A 19,245-nucleotide genomic window follows, 5' to 3' on the forward strand; every position below is an offset into this window, starting at 1 on the left:
TGTGGTTGTAAGGATGACTATTTTATTTGAAAGAGATACGTTTATATACACATACATGCGCACACTTAAACATAGCGTACAGAACGTAAATAATAATATAAGGTGGCCGATAAGGTATACGGTCCCATATGAAGGCTTCAGATACATGGTCGAGTCATCCGGAAGCTAATACCCAGACACCCGAGACTGGGCAGACATAATATGTGTATCAATATGTGTATGTGTATCAACAAGTGTATTGAAGGTTATTATGTGAGCGCCTCTCGACTGCAAACGTCCTATATAGACTTACAAAAGGTTACACATTACAGAACAAGAGAACAATACGTAATACAATGATAATTACACACAACGGTGCAGTGAACATAACAATAACACTAGCATAGCTTAAGATAACAATAACACCATTCCTATCTTACATCAATTCATTAAATGTATTAAAGCCGACGGTATACAATGAACAACAGCAACCCCCCCCCCAAAAAAAAAACCCGTGTTATCATATGTTGATTGGTCCCTTTATAACACCGGGTCTCAGAGGTTGTTGCCCTGACTCGTCCGCCCCCTCCCCTCACGTCAAACGTGGTTATCATTGACTGGTCTGGTACAGACGTAGTGTCTTCCTTAGAAAAAGTAAATGCTATCTACTTTTAGGAAGAAAAAGCGGCACAAATGCTACGTAATATCTCACACCGTATTATACAGAAGATGTTACTAGCACACTGAACTGGGGCTAGGGTCAGTGGTTGTGACTGTTGGTGCTTGAGGTTGAATGAAAAGGCAAATACCTTATAAAATAGATACGTTATAACAATAAACAGGTTAACACAAGTTAGCAAGTTTATAAAGATTTAAATCAATTTGATAAGCTATCACGTACTGTACTTATTAAAGGCTCTTTTCTTTTATTTACATTAAATAAGGTACTCATTGATATTTTGTTGTTTCTTGTTAATAATTTCAATACATTATATATTTGTTGTACTGTATTCGGAAACTTGGATTACCACTTTACAAGTCAATGTTCGTAATAGCTACATATAACACACTGATTCCCTTGCATTTAAATTCATTGTGTTAAGATGGTGATTAAACTGCTGCTTCAGTCTCATCAAACTATATACGATATAGCCTAGCTATGATATCATGTTACATATATATATATACCTTATAGATATTATGCTGGTTTTGGAAATCAAGGTTTAACTCTAAAAATATGCATATATACCCCTGGTGATACGCTCAATTTAATCGACGAACATTAGCGAACGCTTGCTTCCATTATATTGATATGTGAATGAAATCATGGGTTCAAGATTTTGTTAGTTATCAATGAAAGGTGATCAGTTAGAATGTATAGTAGCTACTTTTGGTTGAACACTGTCATGTTAACCTACCTTAAAGTCGTGGCCAGCTTATTAAGCTAACTTATTACTATACCGAAAGCAAAATTTAATCCACAATGTATGCAGAATTTGTCTTTGCAGAAGTGACTTTTGGTCCCAAATCGACTACATCAAAGTCATCTTCTTTATGATCACCGTTTGCGTCGTTCTTTGAAATTGTGAACACGCTTGATCGTGAAGGTTCCTCTTTTTGCTCCGTTTCCTTCTTTTTGTCACCACTGACGTCATACTGCCCAGTCTCTGTATCATCATCATCATCATCATCGTATGGAACACCATGCCAATAAAATTTCTTTAAAAGGGTATAAACAATTACCAAAGAAATTCCCTGAATAGTGGTGAATATGAGAATCAAATACGGCAGACGAATTGCTAAGTCCGCCTCAGGCTGTGGGTAGGAGATCCCCAAAACGGTTACAGCTATCAATGCGTTTTGAACACCTGTTTCTATGGCAACCGTAACAGCCCTTTTGGTTGTCAATCTGGACACCTTGGAGATGATGAAGCCGGCAGTTGCTCCGATCATCGGGAAAATGACACATGCGCAGTAGTACTGCCATGGTGAATAAAAGATGAACAAGTTAAAAGGTAAATCGGTACAGATTAAAACCGTGACAACTAACGCCGAGACGGGTTTGATATATTTTTCAGCCACATCCCTCATCTTTGGCCAACGCCATCCAAGGAACACTCCTATACTGACTGGGATAACAAGGAACAGAAGCTGTATAAAGATATCCAGAAACGGAGTAGGAATCTGCTCACCGGCAGAAGTAAAAGAGGACGCATAAATCAGAAGATTAAGCGGCATCATCGCCAGAGCAAGTACAGTTGAGAAGAAGGTCATAGTGATACTGAGAACAAAATCTACATCGAGCAATACACTGAAGAGGTTACTGTTCGTACCTCCCGGACAGGACCCATCTAGGACGAGCCCCACGGCAGCCGCACCCTCGATTTGGAAGAGCTTTGCTAGTGACCAGGCAGTGAAGGGCATGATGACAAACTGGCAGAGCATTCCAATTATGATGCCGAATGGACGTTTGAGAATTCCGATTATTATCTTGACGTCGGTGGTGACCCCAATCAACCAGATGGTCACGACAACAGCTGCTGTAACAAGGTAACGCACAATTTGACCGAGTCTATTCGGAACACGCATCACTTTGATGTAATACAGGATAAGTGTTGTTGGTTCCCGATTCTCGTCGCCGACAGCTATGCTGACGATTGTGAACTGGGAGATGATGAGTTGTGTACCTGTGACGTTCACGTTCATTATCTCACTGACCGAGTCGTTGTCGTTGTTGTTGCTAAAGGTAAGTTCGTCGAAAGTAACGTTGAATGCATTTTGATCTTGTAGTATGAGTGTGACCTTTGAGGTGCTACTTCCGTCACAGGTCACCGAGAAATTGAGGCTAACAGTCTTACCAACAAAAAGAGAGGTGGAATTTTCGTTCTGCTGGTAGTTTTCCAACCTGCAGTCGGCATGAGCAATACCAAGGAGTAGCATAGAAATGTAGCAGACGTATGGTAGATGTAGCCACGGTGCTCTCCTAACAGCCTCTGCCATGATCTGAGGAAGAAGATGAAATGGAAATAAACGCTCCGATATAAGCGGGTTATGTCCCTAAAATTTGGAGCAAATAAGTTCAATCTATATAATTCAATTATTTTACAATGTCAACAGAGCAAAGAAAGTTATGGCTAGATTTGGATTCGAACCAGTCACCCTAGGTTATGAGCCCAGTCACCCTGGGTTACGAGCCCAGTCACCCTGGGTTACGAGCCCAGTCACCCTGGGTTACGAGCCGGGCGCTCTACTAACTGATCTATCCCGAGCACTTGGTTGGTGGCGATCCATATACAGCCATATTTTAGAAGTCATATTTAAGGAGTGTTAGCTCAGTGGTTAACGCCGGTGCCTTCCAATCATAAGGTCCCCAGTTCGAGTCACTCCAAGATTAATGTATGTCGTCCAGTTACAGAGTTGTTGACAATTGACAATTCACAATCATGGGCGTTAAATATGAATCTAAGAGACTGACTTCGGTCAGCTTGCGGCTTTGATAAGCCAATGATGGCTTCTTCGCTAGCTCCTGCTTCCAGGAGGATCTAAAATACATACATACATACATACATTACCTTATACATGTAGTGTAATATAGGATCAATCCACAGTTACATTCAACCCAGAAAAGGGAAGAGATTACAAGAGAAATTATCCTTTTCTTATAAATATATAATAACATAACGACATGCATGAATAACGGAAAATTGAAAGGGAATTTCAGACACCGAAAAAAAGAGCAAGGAAATAATTTTACCACATTATGAGCAGAATATAAATAGGAAAGACATTAATAAAAGAGAAAAAGTTGGAGCAAAATGAACGAATTAAAACATAGAAGAACAAATTAACACGCTATGAGAGAAACGAAGGAAGAAACCTTTATGGAAGCTCATAACGAATCATCTGAATAACGAATCATAACGAATCATCTGAGGGTTTAACGAATCATCGAATCATAACGAATCATCTGAGCGTTTGAAGTCCTCTGAATTAAAAAGGAAACCCAGCGAGAATTGCTCATTGTAAAGGGAAACTAGACAACCCTTTGTTTAAAGGCATTGAAGACTCGCTTCAAGCCGTGTGCCGCCCTCTGATAAGTTAACTTTCCGTTGCTTGCAAGTGATTGTTTTTCTTGTCGCTACAAAATGCAGACAGTAATGAAACATGATACGTTGTTATCTGTTATCTGGACCTGAAATGTCCATCGCTGCTATGTACAATGTGTTCTGGGTATTGAGCGCAGCTGTATGTACTGACTGTACCAGTATTGTCTAATTACCGACGGTAGCAAGCTGTGTGTGTATTTTCTGGGATCGATGGTGGTGTCTAACACTTCTGTTACACCTCATTCAAAACTAGGTCAGATTACCGGCATGAGACGTTTCTTTGTGCGCGAGTCTCTTCACACCCTTTAAAAAAAAAAAGATTTGCAATATATATAGAATACTTCAATTTTTAAAGCAGTCGGGTCAATTTTGGTTTTGCTAATAATTACTGCTCGATCCATTTTGACTAGAAAATGTCGTAAATATTGTTTTGAATGACATTAGTCGTCAGAGATAGTGAATGATTTTAGTCTGCCGAGCATCAAACGGTACTCTGAGGTCAATTCAGGTGTCATGGGTGTATATGTGTCTTCTTGACCATGATGAAACTAGAGGTTCATGGCATCAAGTTTGAAATGAATGCTATACTTTTTCAATCGGATGTTTGCTTTTGCAGTATAACTTAGTTTTTACTGTCGAATGAAAATGGACAGAACCAATGTTGAAGTTATAGTTTTGTTAATTTAAACAGATGATCTTGGCTTAACTGTTATAAGTGAATGAAGAATAAGCTGGATATTTGAAGTAACTTGATAAGACTCGACAAGCAAGATAATTTATCGGCTATACACGATAGACCGGGGTTGTAATATTTTATTCGTTAAAGTCTACTGGATAAGTGCAAAATGTCACCATCTATCTTAAGTTATTATCAGCAGAAAATATATCTGTGGACTTAATCTGCTGCTATCGCATACATGATAGAGGTTTAGGTAAAACAAAGGAATCCATAAAAATATATATAAAAATAATTCCATATTTACTGATTTCGATCAGTGTATTATCAAACTACAGAGGTGATATTACAATATTTTGTTTATAAACATGTGTTTGTCGGCAACTATACCAAACCTGTACCGATTACGACTCAAACTCAGATTATATTTACACAAATCAAATTGAGATGTTAATTAATTGATTGTTTTAGCTAATGACGAAGTTTTTCTGATTCCAACATTTCATGTTCCGTTCGTGTCTTCGTTTACGTATAATGTCAGCTGTAAATACACCTTTCTATACAATATTAGCAAATGTCAAACAAAAGTTGGCTGTCATAAAACAAAACTATATGATTATTTAAAAAAAAAAGTGTCGGTGCAACTCAACACTTAAAATAACAAAATGAATATTTTGTTATAATCGCCTATTTCATTATTCCATAGGTTAGACCCAGCTTATTTATTTCTTCAGAACTTAAAATAAAAGTCAACTAATCGCCAATTTAGCGTCTATATTAACTTGAAGAAAATTAGAAATGATAAAACTTTATAAAACCATACCTTATTTATCTGTTAAAGATATCCCAAAGTGTGATATGGCTTGATTTCCGTTTAAGTTGTGGATCAATCAAGCAAAAATCGTGTACTGGCTAGCTCTACACCTTTCATGTTACTAGTCTTTTATTTTTTAACCGAAAACATGAATATTTATATTTATTAATAGTGAATATTCATATTCCGATGTTTGAAACCTTTCCCAACGAAGAATACTCCCAATTCATTGGTGGATTGCCGAACAAAAAGTAAACTGAACATTTGAACGAGCTACCTTTACTCCAATTGTGTCGACAAAGCAGAAGTATTTTCTTTCACGAGCATTCAAACTTTGCAAGATGGTTAATGTAAATAATATTTTAAAGTGGTACTCAGATATTCAACTCACTGTTTGATTTGAATTTCGGTGTCAATAATTATTCCCTTAAACAATGATAAAGGCATTATATCTCGCTAGCCATATCGTCGCTGATATAAAGGATTTTTTGTTTGTTTGTAATTTCAAGTATATTCACCTCTTAGGTGCTATGTGCGATTGGAACGCATTATACTTCGATATTCTTACTTTAATCCATCGCTTCTAGGATCATGTGTAGGCCTGTTAACTATTCTTTGCAGATACACAGGGCACACCAACCTTTGAGGCGAGATCAGGTGTTAGTGTCTAATCCAATCAAGAGACTGGTGATGCTCACGTGATGTAACACGGTCACGTTCATACAGATACAATTTTAATGCTAGGGAACTGAGGTTGAGAGTGGATCAAGTTGTTTGGTTGTCATGGCCACATCCCATAGCCACATCTGACCATATCAGCATATGCGTCATACCAAAGTACACAGAGAAACATCGCCTGTTCCAAAAGAAGACTAGAAGAAGGGAGAGGGACATTAGTATGAACAATATCAAGAACTTAAGAGAAATGTTGGACTCAACTGACTGGAGTATTTTTACAGAAAACTGCATTACCTTGCATGAGCTAACTGAAGTGGTTTCATGTTACATAAACTTCACTAGTGATATATGCATCCCACATAAGATTATACCTGCCTCGGAGATGATGAAGAGATTACCAGCGGATGAGACAATAAAGAAATTAGAAAAGGAGAAGTTGAAAGCAATCGAAACCGGTGATACTACAAAGAGAAACAGCTTACAAAGAAGAATCAATAAGCACGTACACAAAAATAGATCTATTTATTTTGAGAAAGTGACATCAAATTCTAATTCTCTGTGGAGCCTGCTAAAATCTATTAGCAAACCCGGTGACCATCACAAAATCTTGATATCTAGTGAACTTGGAGTTGAATTAAATGAACATTTTGGACGTTTTAAAAGTGCTATTATTAAGGATGTTAATTTGATCTTACCAGAAAGAACTAATGATATACCTGTAGTTTTCGTAAAAAATGAAGTAAACACATATTTTAGCTTGGTTAAAAGTGGAATTGCCTCAGGTTTCGACAACATCTCGTGGTGGGTTTTCAAATATTGTTCTGATGAACTGTCAAGTATTTTTGCAACTATTTTTAACAGAAGTATTAATGAGAGTCTGATTCCATCTTCGTGGAAACATGCTAAAACGTCGCCCGTTCCTAAAACAGGTAATCCCATTTCAGTTAAAGACTATAGACCAATAGATATTTCAAGTATTGGATTTAACTGCATGCAGAAAATTCTACTCCCATACATAATGCAGTCTATCATTGAACATGGAGACAAAAATCAATTTGCCTACAAAAAGGGAGTTTCATGCACTGATGCCATACTTACTCTTGTACATGACATCTTTTCGGGGCTTTATCAGAAAGACACAACACTGTCAAAAGTCCTTTTCTTAGATTTTTCAAGCGCATTTAATACGGTATTGCCTAATCGCCTAATTCAAGATCTATGTAGCTTTATTGAAGAACCATGGCTTATTCATTGGCTTGCAAACTTTGTACAAGGCTGGTCTAGGCAAGTTAAATTACAGAAGGGTTTTTCTTCTAAGTCGAATATTGAAATTGGCGTTCCTCAAGGGGGTCCTTTATCGGCTCTACTTTTCACCATTTACACGGATGAGATTCGTTCAGGTTCCAACTGCAATGTTATTAAATATGCAGATAATACTGCTGTTTCTTGCAGAATCAGTAAAAGCACACACAGTAAAGATTAAGATGAATATCAGTACTTTATTTCTAGAATTGTTAGCTTGTGTGAGCAGAAAAATCTAATTTTGAATCCAAATAAATCAAAAGAAATCTTGTTTGAAAATATAAATGTTAAGCACAAAGGTTTAATGAATGTTAAAGAACAGAGAACTATAATTCAGGGCTCGTGCGTTGAACGTACCTCTTGCACTATGTATCTAGGAGTGTGCATTGACGATAAGTTAACTTTTACAAATCATATCTCGAAAATGTTAGCTAAAGTGTATTATATTGTTTCAACATTAGCATTCACTGTCCCATACTTTTCCAGTGATACAGCAGAAAGGGTGCTCGCGGCGTCTGTCTTGCCGATCCTAGTATATGCGGTTCCAGTATGGTACCATTTTGTACACATTAAAGATAAGAGAAGAATAAGAAGTTTTCTTAAATTTTGTTCAAAAATTTTCAGGCTTAATTATGAGAATCTTGTACATAGAGTCAATAAATCTGCTAGGAATGAATTTATACGACTTGTCAAAAATATTCAAACTTCTAACGAACATCCTCTACATTCCAAGCTCAACTCTCTGTGCAATAAAACAAATTACAATTTGAGAAATCCTAATATTACGCCATCTTTTAGAATTAAACTCTTTAAGAACTCGTTTGTTTACAGAGCAGCCATTTTTGTACAAAACGGCTCCTTAGATCCTTTACTGTAGCTTTTTGATAATATTTTAGAATTTTTACTCTTTAAGAAATCGTTTTATTTATAGAACAGCCCCTTTTTGTAAACTGGTAAAGACAGCTTCTTAGATCCTTTGTTGTAGCTTTTTGATAATTTTGATAACTTTTGTAACGCTTTTTATGTTTTCACTATTAACTTAGTCTCATAAACTTTTATATGTCTTAACCTGTATTTTGATGTTTTGTATATTGTTATATTTTTATCCTATTTATAAATTTCTCTGTAAATTTATACTGGAATAAAGAAATGAAAAAATGAAAAATGGCCAGGCTGTATCATCGCTTCACGCGATCACATAGTTACAATCTCAATGTAAGGGAACTGAGGTTAAGAGTGGATCAAGTTGTTTGGTTGTCATGGCCAGGCTGTGTCATCGCTTCTGCCATCCGATACTCATAGCTAGTACAGTAACTACTGTTCATGTTACACAGCCGTGCATCAGTAACTACTGCGCTGTTTTCGTAACACGGTAACATGTGTTACAGGTGGCACAGTAATTACTGCAAAGCGGTTACACGTCCCCATGTAAGACAGAGAACTGCGCGACTGGACAAGGAGTCTATGAGTATTTGACGTGGTAAACTAGGCCTAATTTAGACGTGGAGCTACCCATAAGTGTAATCTGGGTTCCCCATCCCCACCTTAGGTCCCATTATGTGTATTTGTTTTGTATCTATATGAGACTTGCACAAGATCACCTGTCCGTGAAGAATGTTTCAATCATTAGTTACTGATGCACGGTTGTGGAACATGAACAGTAGTTATTATACAACACCTAATTGTATTCTGGTCATTTGATTGGTCAATTGCTCGTTGATTGCATGCAAAATCCGCTCTATTCCACTCTATGAAATAGAACCATGGGTTATACTTTTTTGGTAGCACTTTTTTCAATGGTATGAGAGCAGAGAAACCTGTCTGTTCAAAACAATCTGTTGCATGAGTGCATTTTACCCATCTTAATATAATATGTTGTATAAACAAATAATGAATGGTTTCCATTCGTGCAATAGTGCAAATATTTCATTCGTTGAAAGATGTAATTTGTTCCATTCAACTCGGCTGCGCCTCGTTGAATGGAACAAATTACATCTTTCAACTCATGAAATATTTGCACTATTGCACTCATAACCATTCATTATTTGTATACTGTACTAGCTATGAGTATCGGGTGAAAATACTGACGTCGTGATCGCATGGTTATAGTTAGAGGGACTGGGGTGTGTTTGTGGGCGGGGGGGGGTCTATCTTAGTGATGTTTCTTAGAGATAGTAACATTGCTCCTTTGTAGTTTGGCTAAGAGCATTTGTAGTATTTATCATCCCACTGCAAGGGCATTGACTATGCTAGATATAACACTGCCTTGATCGTTATATGATCACGGTCGTATAATGAATGGAACTGGGGCTAACAGTATATCACAACTATGGAATTGTTTCGTTCCTATAGGCTTACCGAGTTCAATGTGACAGATGAATTATATGATTGATCAGTCCCATGCTACTTTAAAAGATTTACCACTTGTAAAATATTCGATAGATGTAACCGACACCTGAAGTATAAGCAAATTAATGTGTGATGACGTATCCCTATAGCTAAACGGCTTGTACACGTTAAAGGTTATATGATTTCACATTCAAATTCAAACAACGATTGATGTAGGATAATTATAACATACACAGAGTATATGAACGCTTCCTGTGATGCCACCAACATAAGAAAACTTTGCCCCAGTAGGTCAAAAATTTTCAGTAAATTGTTTAGATAACAAGATAATATGTTATGAAATTTTACTGGGATAATATAAAATATAAATATAAAAGAAAATTGTTCAGTAGCTCATTTGGAATGAAGTGAACAATTGAACATTTTCAGAAAACTGTTGAATTGACGAGATCTGATAAGTTGTCAATTAAACATTTTGCAGAAAAATGTTCAATTGCTCAGTTAAAGCAACTGAGCAATCCAACATTTTTGTGATTTTTTAATTTAATATTCAGTATTTGATTCTGATTTCACAACGATCGAAGGAATTTTACATGCTTAGTCTACACTCCACTGAAGACATTTTATTGGCACGGCGTTCCATACAACGATGTGCAAATGGGTGACAGGAAAGGTGGCGATAATCCGGAATTAAACAAACCAAGTGACTCTGAAAGCACACCACCAATAATTTCTAAGAAAGATCAGGGATGCCAGTTAGACTTAGGTCCAGATAACTTTACTTACTGTGGTGGAATAAATACTGCATTTCGCCCCAAATTATATAAGAACGGTAAAACTACATGTCTTAAAATCTTTGTATCCATTTAAGAAGGTGTCATGTATTTTCCTCTAAAAGAAATGTCGTAATATAGAAGCTTGTTTTGTTCTATAGTATTACATGAATGACTGACATGGGAATTTTGAAGGGTATCCAAAGGTATATGTGTTTGTTGGCCATCTTTTTTCAATAAGTTTATCAGTATTCCACAAAGAGTTTTGATAGGTCTAAAGAGTGAACTTTTTTATTTCTTATATAGCGCCACCGTATTTATTTACTTTTATTATTACGTGTGGCTAAGATCATGTGATAATGTGTATACACTATACACAGTAGATCGCTCACCAGCCTGTAAACCTAATCATGCGCAGTAGCTACTCCCTTTTTAAAGAACGCGTGATACCCACTTTGATGTAACACCGTCATGACTATGCAGTTACAATCTCGATGTAAGGGAACTGCGGTTGACGGTGGATGAAGTTGTTTGGTTGTCATGCCTAGGCTTTATCCATCGCTCCTTGCGATCTGCCTTTTGGCTAAGATCGCGTACATTATCTGTTGTCTTCAGGTTTTAAATCAAACCAATGCACGTTTATTCGTAATTGTATCCCCAAGTATACCCTTATTGTGACAGTAGGCTTCATTGTAAAAATTATATCTTATAGAAAGTGCAATTATTTCCATGAAGAAAGAACACGCTCCCTACGTATGTATCCTTCACAAACAACAACATTTCCTATGAATATTCATGACTAGCGACTGTAAAAATTCATGACAGAGTGATTGGTGACACCCAGTTGGGACAATTTTTCTATACTGCAGTGTCAAGTCCCGCTTCAGAGCACTCGTATTGTCAGTATGAACAGTATGAATATCATGTTTCTAGCAGATCAAGGTTAGGAACTGTTTGTACTGTCAATACCAGTGCTTTGAGAGCATGATATTGGAGTACAGTTTAGAGCGGTATTAACATTTTGAAATTGTCCCAATTGGCTTTTGGTGAATGTGTACAGTTCCGACGCTTACTGTGTCCCAGACAATGAGTCAATCAAATTCAAAGGGTAAATCGGGAAAAAAAAATCATTAAAAAAAAAGGCTTCATTATTCCAAATAAATCTTGAAAGCTACATTAAAAAATATGATTGTTAGGTTTTCTTGCGTATCACACCCGAAAATGTAAATGATTCAAATCGAACTTTAGGTTGCTAATTGACTTTCTGATACGCAAAAGGGCCTAATTTAACGTTGTCCAAAAGTTATTAGGTCTATCATTAATTCCAATCGTTCCTTAATCGTCAACTAAATCGGATTATCTTATTTTTGGAATGCAATTTCCTAGCTCCCCTTTTCTCTTTCTTTAATTCTTTATGTGTTGTTTCTCGGCATTTTTGGCTATGATTATGTGTAGTATATGTTCCCTTTCTAAGGGAATCGTGATATACACCTGGCGATGATCAAACAGGCTCGATGCAAGGGGACTGGGGTGGAGAAAAGATCAATAGATTGGTTGTTTGGCTTTCCTTGCCCCGATTCTTTCTTGGTTATAACGTTTCTTAAAAAGTATCTTTATGTATTCCTTTGAAAAGTTAATTCAATGGATGTTACGATAGTTTCCCGCGGTCACCTAAAAATGGCCGGGAATGGGGTGGGGTGCTGGAAGGGTAGGATGAAGGGGGGGGGTGGGTGAAATCTTATCTGCAATAATTTAGGGTCTCACCATGCTAGAAAACATCCCTATCATAATAAAGTTTGTTTGTTTGTCTAAAGAGGGTGCTATAATAGCCGCTCCCGGCGTCTTTTCGACGAATTCAAAATATGACATAATGTTATTAAAGATTGTGTTCTTTACATTACCATGACTATATTTCAGTAAAAGAGAGCTCTTAAAAAAGGCTTTTATTACATATCGTAAAATTCATAATATTATAGGTAATATAACATAATATAACAAAAGAGTGACTTTATCCATGAAATATTAACATTTCTGTTTCAACAATTAAGAAATTAATTTTAAAGACCTCCAAGAAACATGATTATCCTAAGGTCAGAATTCGTAGCGTAATTTAATCATAGTTTTACAAACAGCTCTGAATCATAACCTCCTTATTTATATACATACATTCATACATACATACAGACATACATACATACACGCATACATATACAGTATTTTAATTCGACAGAGTGGTTTACTTTCAATGGTTTAGGCCAATCATCGAACTTATACATGGTAATTAGGGTAATGTAGGCCTATTATTAGATAACGTTATTTACAGGCAAGCTGCACTCATTATTTGTATCACTCGGAATGCACAAAATGCTCCCTTTTATGAATAAGGAGTGCCCATTTTGGTGATTACAAAGTGCCCTTTTATTATTTAAAAATATGCTATCGCCCTTCCGTTGAAGTAATTGAATAAAACATTTAATAAAATTGAAAGTACAAAATGCCCGGTTAACGGAATTGTTAAGACAGAAAGTGAAATAAAAAAAATAGCCCCATTTGTTGAAAAACATTGAAAATACTTAAAAGTGGTAGTGCGAAATTCAAACAGGATCTATCTTGTCGGCAAGTTAAGAGGTACCTCAATAGTTTTCCCCATCAAATCATATAACCCACCAATCCTCCCCCCCCCCATTTGTACCCCCTTCCTCCCCTCCAATATCGAACACTCTTCCGTCACACGTAAGATTGATATCTTTGTAAGTATGACTAGTAAAAAGCTAGCATAAACTCTTCAACTGTTTGTTGTATTAGAAAACAAAATCAACCAGAAACATTCAAATAGTCAACAAAGAATACAAAAAGTTTGATTTTGCTTAAAAGTGGACGATTACTGTCTTTCAAAAGATCATTCATCTGGGCGATACGCTAGGTTACGATGACCAGCAGCATCAGCTAAGGTGTCAGGTCCGAGTTCAGCCTGATTCCCGCCGTCCATCTTGGAAACGAGAACTCCTGTTGATATGGTAGCGATATTGTCACTTTCTTTAGTATCGTTATTGTTTGCTATGTATGCATCGGTCTCCTTGACTTCCTCGCCGCCATCTTGATCTCCATCGTCGTATGGAGCGCCGTGCCAGTAGAATTTCTTTAAGAGGGTGTACATTAATACCAGTGCTAGACCTTCTATTGTGGTGAAAATGAGAATCAAGTACGGGAGCCGTGTTGCTAAGTCAGCTTCCGGTTGAGGGTAGAAAAAGAACAGAACGGTCACAGCCAGGACGGCATTTTGGACGCCTGTTTCTAGGGCAACTGTTAGAGCCTTCCTAGTCGATAGCTTTGCAAGCTTTGTAAGAATGAAACCAGACGTTCCTCCTACGAATGGAAATATGATAGAAGCGGCGTAATATTGCCAAGGAGAATCAAAGATAAAGAGATTAAACGGAAGGTCAGTGCATATTAAAATCACAACGACCAACGCAGAAGCTGGTTTGATGTATTTGTCAGCAAAATCCTTCATTTTGGGCCAACGCCATCCGAGGAAAATGCCAATTCCGAGGGGTATGACAAGAAACAAGAGTTGTATGAAGATCTCGAGAAAAGGCGTCCGGATCGTCTCCCCAGCCGCCACGAAAGATGACCCATAGATGAAAAGATTGAGCGGCATCATTCCAAGGGCAATAATGGTTGAAAAGAACGTCATGGTAATACTAAGAACATAGTCTACGTCGAGAAGAACACTGAATAAATTACTGTTAGTACCTCCCGGGCATGACCCGTCTAAGACCAATCCCACGGACGCCGCGCCATCGATCTGAAATAACTTGGCTAGTGACCACGCCGTGAAGGGCATGATGGCGAATTGACATATCATGCCGATGATGACACCGTATGGACGTTTGACGATTCTGACGATTAACATGATATCTGTGGTTATACCAATAAGCCAGATAGTGACTATCACGGCAGCAAGCACGAGGTAACGAATTATTAAAGCCACACGGTTCGGCACCCGTCTGATCTTGACAAAATGGGTCAAGAGTTTGTATCTGGCGCCGTCCTCGCCCGTAGCGACTATGTCGAATTCCGAAATGATGAGTTGTGTGCCGGTGACCGACACCTCCATTGTCACATTGAGGTCGTTGTCATCGGAGCTTACCATGTGAAGCTCATCAAATGTAAGTCGGAAATCTTCCTCGTCTTTGGGGACCACGGTGACCGTAAATTCCCCGGGTAATAGCACATCGGTGATTGTGAACGTAATATTTACTGTCTGACTTACAAATGTGGTGGTTACATTATCGCTGGGATCCCGAACCACTTTAAATGGAACACTGCCGTCTACGATCGGTTGGTATGTATCGAAACCAACGCAACTGTGCAAGAGAAATATCCAGCAAATAAACTGGAAGCCATGAGCAATATGGTTGGCTTTGCTTGACATTTTCTGTAGAAAAAGATGGAAAAAATTCACGTCAGATATATTTTTAATATATAAAAAAAGGAAAGATGAAAAGACCTCCTACAAAATTAATTTGACTAAAGGATCTTGGTGACTGCAAAACAAAATTTAAAGCCGGAAATGAGAATTCCTAGGTTCCTCGTAATTTTACTCAACGTTCAAAAGGCAGACCAACAATTAGCCTTACTTCCAGAAAGAATCTCTTACCCGACGGTCCGAAAACTACGAATCTTGCACGAAGGAGATCGAATAAGTTACGTTTTTATATAAACCCCTGTTTATTCCAAGCTAGCTTTCATACAGTCTGAGCATTGAATCTGAGGGGTGGAGATCTGTTAGGTAGTAGCTGAGAGATAATGGAAGATCATGGGTCTTAGGCTTAACATGTTGCGGACTGTTGCTATAGTCTAACCTATAGCGTTATGACCATAACATGTAACAATAATACATATATATATATATATATATATATATATATATATATATATATATATATATATATATATATATATATATATATATATATATATATATATTGGATTGTATATATATTGGGAAGTTTACTTGTACTTTTCTCTTGTCAAACTTAAATATGACCTGTTGATTTAGAACTGTTTTCGCAGTTTCTTGCTTAGAACATACTAATCGAGCACGGTTGTTTAGGTTTGTTTTGATATTTTGAGAACTCAGAACAAACTTTACCAGGTCTTCTTTGCGTTATTCGATAAACATCTAGCACCTTTATGAATTCCTCTTTCCTTATACCAATACAATGTCAGGCCTGACCTGGGAGTTGGTTGCTTTCGAGTTTCAAGACAAAAGAAAGTAAAAAAAAAAAGTTCCAGAGTAATAAGGAAAAATCAAGTACAAACACTCTCGAATTTACCGGCGTTTATATTTAAAACAGTTAAGCACCGAAGCTCTTAGCCTTTCGAGAATAGTTTACCTTAAATCGTTATCAGAAGTCAACCACAATGCATATACAGGTCATAAACAGTGACGGCATTACTGACAAGTACCCCAAACATACGCTGTAATTTATGTACCAGTGTATCCATCATAGAAACTCATATTGCCCCATGCATGTGTCTTATTTTTCCGCTGTGGTGTTTAAGCCAATTATTCGGGTATTTTCGAGTTTTCGAATGCTTTAGCAATGTCGGTTTTGAAGTTCCCCTTTTTTTCATGGCCCTGTTGACTTAGTGAACCTTCAAATAAGTTAGTAAAACAAACTACTAACCTTTCATAATAATATATTTGCAATAATTGAAAACAAACTACTAGTAACATTTGACTACATTAATAACGTTGATGCAGTCTAGATGTCGTAATCACGCACATGTACCAATAAAATAGCCAAATATTACTAAATGAAAAGAAATGAAGGTTTATATTATTACGCACATGTAAAAGCATTGTTCGGCATGTGATTGATCGGGGGAGATGGCACCAAATCAGCGGACTGTAAACATTTTGGTATTATTACATGAAAAAATATATATTTATAAGCGAAATGCGCAAACGTTATGCTGAAAAATCCTATTACAAGTAAAGGCCCTATATATTACCCCTCTCCCCAACCCAATTATACTTAGTTAATATTTTCCCTTGCTGTAAGGTTCCATACCCGCATTAAAGTTGTATCGTTAAAACTGGATGAAAACTAAGGATGCAATCAACTGCTCATTAGCCTGTTACGACAATGATACGATACAAATTTGAATATGAAAATTCCAAAACCTTTCCTGATATATTTAACATAATATGCTAATGTAAATGTTGATTTTATTTAGATCGCAATGGACGGATCATGTCAAAACACAGTCAATATTGTGTAAGTAACTACATTGATTTTTGATTTAAAGGCGAGACATTCAAGAACAGGATGCTTAACACACCGTAACACGTATAACATCTCCAAAGGCGGGCGGGAGCGTCCTATCGCAGCCTAACTCATTCTTATTTTATGCCATGTTGAATCGCCAAATTCACCTATACACTTTTGCTTTGTTTTCTGTTTAAAAATTGTACTCATGAAAATGGAGAGTTAATGAAATTTATTTGATTTCTGAGGTATTAATGAAAATATATCATATTTTCACTACATTAGTGTACTTAATAAAGTATGTTTTATTTTCATATAGGCATATCGATACAATAAAATGTGGTAAATCGACCGGTTTATATATGTAACATAAATTATAAATACAAGTTATCTATGTACCAACATGGTGGCCTATATCATTCATTACGGAACGTCATAATTATTAATTATAACAGCAGTAGACAACTAAATATACTCATATGAGAAGAAAAATTCTTTCAGAGAAAATATCATTTCATTGCACATTTCTTGACTATTGTTTTCGTATAGATGCCATGCTGTTTACAATGACAGAAAAAAATAACTTCAAGAGTTATATAGTTTTTTATGATATTATTTGAGACTGAGGGGAATTGTGATAGCTAATATCTTTTTAGATCACAATCAAGTTACTTAAGTCTTTCTAATATCATATATGTTCAATTAAGTTACTTAAGTCTTTCTAACAGCCTATATGTTAATAACTTCAAGTGTCTGGTTCAAGTTCATAACCAGACTGAACTTCAGAAGTTCAATTAAGTTACTTAAGTCTTTCTAACAGCCTATATGTTAATAACTTCAAGTGTCTGGTTCAAGTTCATAGCCAGACTGAACTTCAGATGTTCAATTAAGTTACTTAAGTCTTTCTAATATGTTCAATTAAGTTACTTAAGTCTTTCTAACAGCCTATATGTTAATAACTTCAAGTGTCTGGTTCAAGTTCATAACCAGACTCCACTTCAGAAGTTCAATTAAGTTACTTAAGTCTTTCTAATATCATATATGTTCAATTAAGTTACTTAAGTCTTTCTAACAGCCTATATGTTAATAACTTCAAGTGTCTGGTTCAAGTTCATAACCAGACTCCACTTCAGAAGTTCAATTAAGTCATTTAAGTCTTTCTCTCATCTTCAGTTTATGTTATACTAAAAAAGGCACAAATAATAGCTCAATATTCAATAACAATAAGCAGTATTAATCTATACATCTATGCAAATTAGGTAAGGGTAGATTATTCTGCCCCGAAGGTGTCGTATGTCGAATTTCGGGGACATTATGTATATTAACAAGCTTAGTAAGTAGCTTCTGGTTACACAATATGATGACTAAAGAAACAGAAACCGGCAAACACAGCCTGTTGCTATAAAGTTTTATACCAATTACCAATAAATGTGTTGTTAATGCTGAGTTTAATGTAAATATACCGTAAACAACTAAAAAGGGTTTAAATGGACAGCTAGGTTGGGTGCATATGTATACCTTATAATGGTTTTGTATTACCAGTACCATTCTCATTTAAGTTCCGAATTATGCTACATTAACTAAAGACAACCTTGAATATGAAAAGTTTACACCCAGTGCAATATAATTTACCCGGAATTTTATTAATGCTTCCTCCCATCCGGGTAAACTCAAGTTGTCGAGAGTAGTATAGCCTTCCATGTAGAGAATTATACCTCCTCAGTTAGTTAATATTACTGTTGTCATAAACATGCTTACAAATTGCAGAAGAGCTCAAAATGATGGAAACACTTTCATCCAAATGAGAGAAAAAAAAGATTACTTATTTATTAAAATATTCCTTACTATGCTTACCTCGATATATTTTTTCGTCACTTGATGAAGAGAACCAGCGTATCAAATCAACTGCTTCCAGTGAAGGCTTCAATTGTTTAGAATCTCAAATAGAATTACGCACAATTCGCGGTCTCCCGAAGTATTTCACGAAAACCTCAACAACGGCAAGTTTTCTCTCGTGATGGATGGGGGGTCTTCGTCTGTGATTCGTCAAAGTTTCTTTTGTGGTGAATATTCAACATGAGTACATATTGAAACCACCTCTGTCATAAGTCGTTACGATCCATGATACATTAGATACTATTGCATATATGTGCAAGAGACTCACGCTTAGTTTTAAAATACAAACCCACCAAACTAATAAAACCACCCTACATCACATCCTTCCAAGCTACAACGGAACCATAGCAAGTGGTTCCACATGTATATGTTGTTATGTTATAATGGTGCCGTT

The 19,245-nt window shown here is 36.5% G+C and overlaps 2 protein-coding genes across 3 annotated transcripts; both read right to left on the reverse strand.

Moving 5' to 3' along the window:
- Window positions 1–5: 5 nt before the first annotated feature.
- On the reverse strand, window positions 6–5,745 carry LOC139967312 (ileal sodium/bile acid cotransporter-like). Its single transcript, XM_071970974.1, has 2 exons — window positions 5,585–5,745; window positions 6–2,982 (listed from the first exon to the last, which is right to left on the reverse strand). The coding sequence occupies exon 2, from the start codon at window positions 2,977–2,979 to the stop codon at window positions 1,453–1,455; it is 1,527 nt and encodes a 508-aa protein (XP_071827075.1). The 5' UTR covers window positions 2,980–2,982; window positions 5,585–5,745; the 3' UTR covers window positions 6–1,452.
- Window positions 5,746–13,109: 7,364 nt separating this feature from the next.
- On the reverse strand, window positions 13,110–19,245 carry LOC139967314 (sodium/bile acid cotransporter 5-like). Of its 2 annotated transcripts, none has more exons than XM_071970976.1 (2): window positions 18,810–19,245; window positions 13,110–15,115 (listed from the first exon to the last, which is right to left on the reverse strand). In XM_071970976.1, the coding sequence occupies exon 2, from the start codon at window positions 15,110–15,112 to the stop codon at window positions 13,577–13,579; it is 1,536 nt and encodes a 511-aa protein (XP_071827077.1). In that variant the 5' UTR covers window positions 15,113–15,115; window positions 18,810–19,245; the 3' UTR covers window positions 13,110–13,576. The 2 variants fall into 2 exon arrangements, with proteins under 2 accessions (XP_071827077.1, XP_071827078.1); XM_071970977.1 differs by lacking the exon at window positions 18,810–19,245 and adding an exon at window positions 15,833–15,965.

The sequence above is a fragment of the Apostichopus japonicus genome, chromosome 5 (assembly GCF_037975245.1).
Source record: "Apostichopus japonicus isolate 1M-3 chromosome 5, ASM3797524v1, whole genome shotgun sequence".
NCBI lineage: Eukaryota > Metazoa > Echinodermata > Holothuroidea > Aspidochirotida > Stichopodidae > Apostichopus > Apostichopus japonicus.